General features: G+C 33.2%; 1 protein-coding gene across 1 annotated transcript in view; it reads left to right on the forward strand.

Moving 5' to 3' along the window:
- Positions 1–2052, forward strand: part of LOC107490087 (lupeol synthase-like) — an 18150-nt gene that overhangs the window by 13712 nt on the left and 2386 nt on the right. Inside the window, exon 14 of the mRNA XM_016110858.3 lies at positions 997–1007. Within this exon, the coding sequence (XP_015966344.1) occupies positions 997–1007 (11 nt within the window). The remainder of the gene's footprint in view (positions 1–996; positions 1008–2052) is intronic.

The following is a 2052-nucleotide window of genomic DNA, read 5'->3' on the forward strand; positions in this document are numbered from 1 at the left end:
TTCTCTTATCCCTTTCTTTCTTTTTTTATTTTATTTTATATTTATTTTATTTTAAAATTTTTTTAATAAAGGGTAATTTGGTAATAAAAAAATAAAATTAGTAAAAAGAACGATTTTAAAATAAATTGAAACATTGGAAACCATTTTATAGCGAAAAAAATGTCGAGGACGAAAAAAATTTTCGACCTCTACGTTAGGGACCAAAATCATACTTATCCCAAAAAAAACAAAGCTACTAAACAAGACGCCAAAAAATTCCTGTTTAATTACATGCTCTAACTCAATCCAATGATGATAAGCAGTGTAAAAAACAACTTCGATACAATACCTTTACATATAATATTATTTTTTTATTTTGTTTTTCTTCCTAAAATTTAATATGGTATAGTATCTTCCTTAAAGAGGATAAGTCATTAGTTTTTCGGTAAAAAATTAGTATGTTTCTTTTTCAACTCCAAATAATCAGTCTCCATTGTCTTCTTCCTCCATAATGGCAAAATCATCTTCTAACGTACCACAAGATCCCACTAGCGCTTTCTGTATTCATCCTAGTGATCAATCCAACATCTATCTTTGTCACTCTTATAACTATCACTCTAGGTGTCGACCCTTTTTCTATAACCATCATCTCCAAAACCAAATATGACTTTCTCACTTGCTCTATTCCTTCTCCTCTAAACTAATAATCTTCCGTTTTCAAATATGGGAGTGTTGCAATAACATAGTGTTGTCTTGGATATTTCATTTCCTCTCTCCTTCTGTTACCCAAAATTATGGTCATTGAGAGCTGCGCTTTCACGCGTCTCTCAAAGTTTGTTGTCACCATCATTTTTTCTTCTTTTTCTCTTCTTTGTCCTTTTTCTCCTTCTGATAAAATCGTGATCTGGATCTGATTTTATTGAAGAAAATAAAATTGAAGTGGAAGAAGAAAACTCAGAGAAAGTGAATTTGTCTTATGAATAAATATAAAACCTAGAATTGAAAGAAAAACCATAGATTACTAAGGAGTACATATTGTTGTCCACTATTTATAGCTATTAGAAAATTAACCTTACTAAAACCTAACTCAATATGGTAAATAAATTAACTATGGTTATGAGGTAATTATTGTTGCTAGCTTTAACCTCTAACCAAACAAACTTTTCTATCATTCTAACTAAAGTTACAAAAACAAATATTATCAACAAATTATTCAACCATAATCAGTTACAGCTTGTTTTTGTGATCCATTAGATACTAGCTTAATATTATCTCCAACACCTTCTTCCTCTATTAAGACTACCTTCTACACCTTTTCTCCCTCTCTTTATCACCTGTTCACCTCACTGCCGGCCACTGTGCCGTCCTGCGTCCCCTTTTCTTTTTCTCTTTTTTTTTTCCTACTCCTTTCCATTACATTTTTCTAAGTTCAACTGGTTAAAATTACTGGCATCCGCCACCAAACACGCTTCCACGCGCTCTCTGAATATCGTTGCTTGCTCTTTCCCCAAGCACAACATCTCCTTCTCTTTCTTCTTTCTCTGCTCACTGCCGGCAACCCAGCTCCACCGCCACTATCCTCTTTTCCCTTTTCTTCTTATGCATCACCACATCGCATGCATCGCTCACGTCTTCCCATAACAGAAGCCCTGTTACTCCTTTATGTCATGACCAGAATTGCGGCCCACGCTGCACCTCTCTTTTTCTTTGTCTTCTCACCACACGCCACTTCCTTTGCGTTACCGCGCCGCACGCCTCATCCTCAACCATCTCATCGAAACTTATTCAAGTTGGGGACTATTGACATCTTCCATCTACCAACTTGTGGGGATATATTAAAATATTATTAGAGTTGTTAATAGTTCGGAATTAAGTCAGTAATAACTAGTAGTTAGTAGATAAATATTTACGAAGTTAGTTAAAAATATCTTTATAAATAGTATGAATTTTGTATCATGTAAAAAACAATTTAAATACAATAGCTTCACATATAATATTATCTTCTTATTCTATTCTTCTCCCTGAAATTTAACAAGCAGCCTTTTTTGCCATTAAATATTTTATTTTTATATA

This window comes from Arachis duranensis, chromosome 5 (genome assembly GCF_000817695.3).
Source record: "Arachis duranensis cultivar V14167 chromosome 5, aradu.V14167.gnm2.J7QH, whole genome shotgun sequence".
NCBI lineage: Eukaryota > Viridiplantae > Streptophyta > Magnoliopsida > Fabales > Fabaceae > Arachis > Arachis duranensis.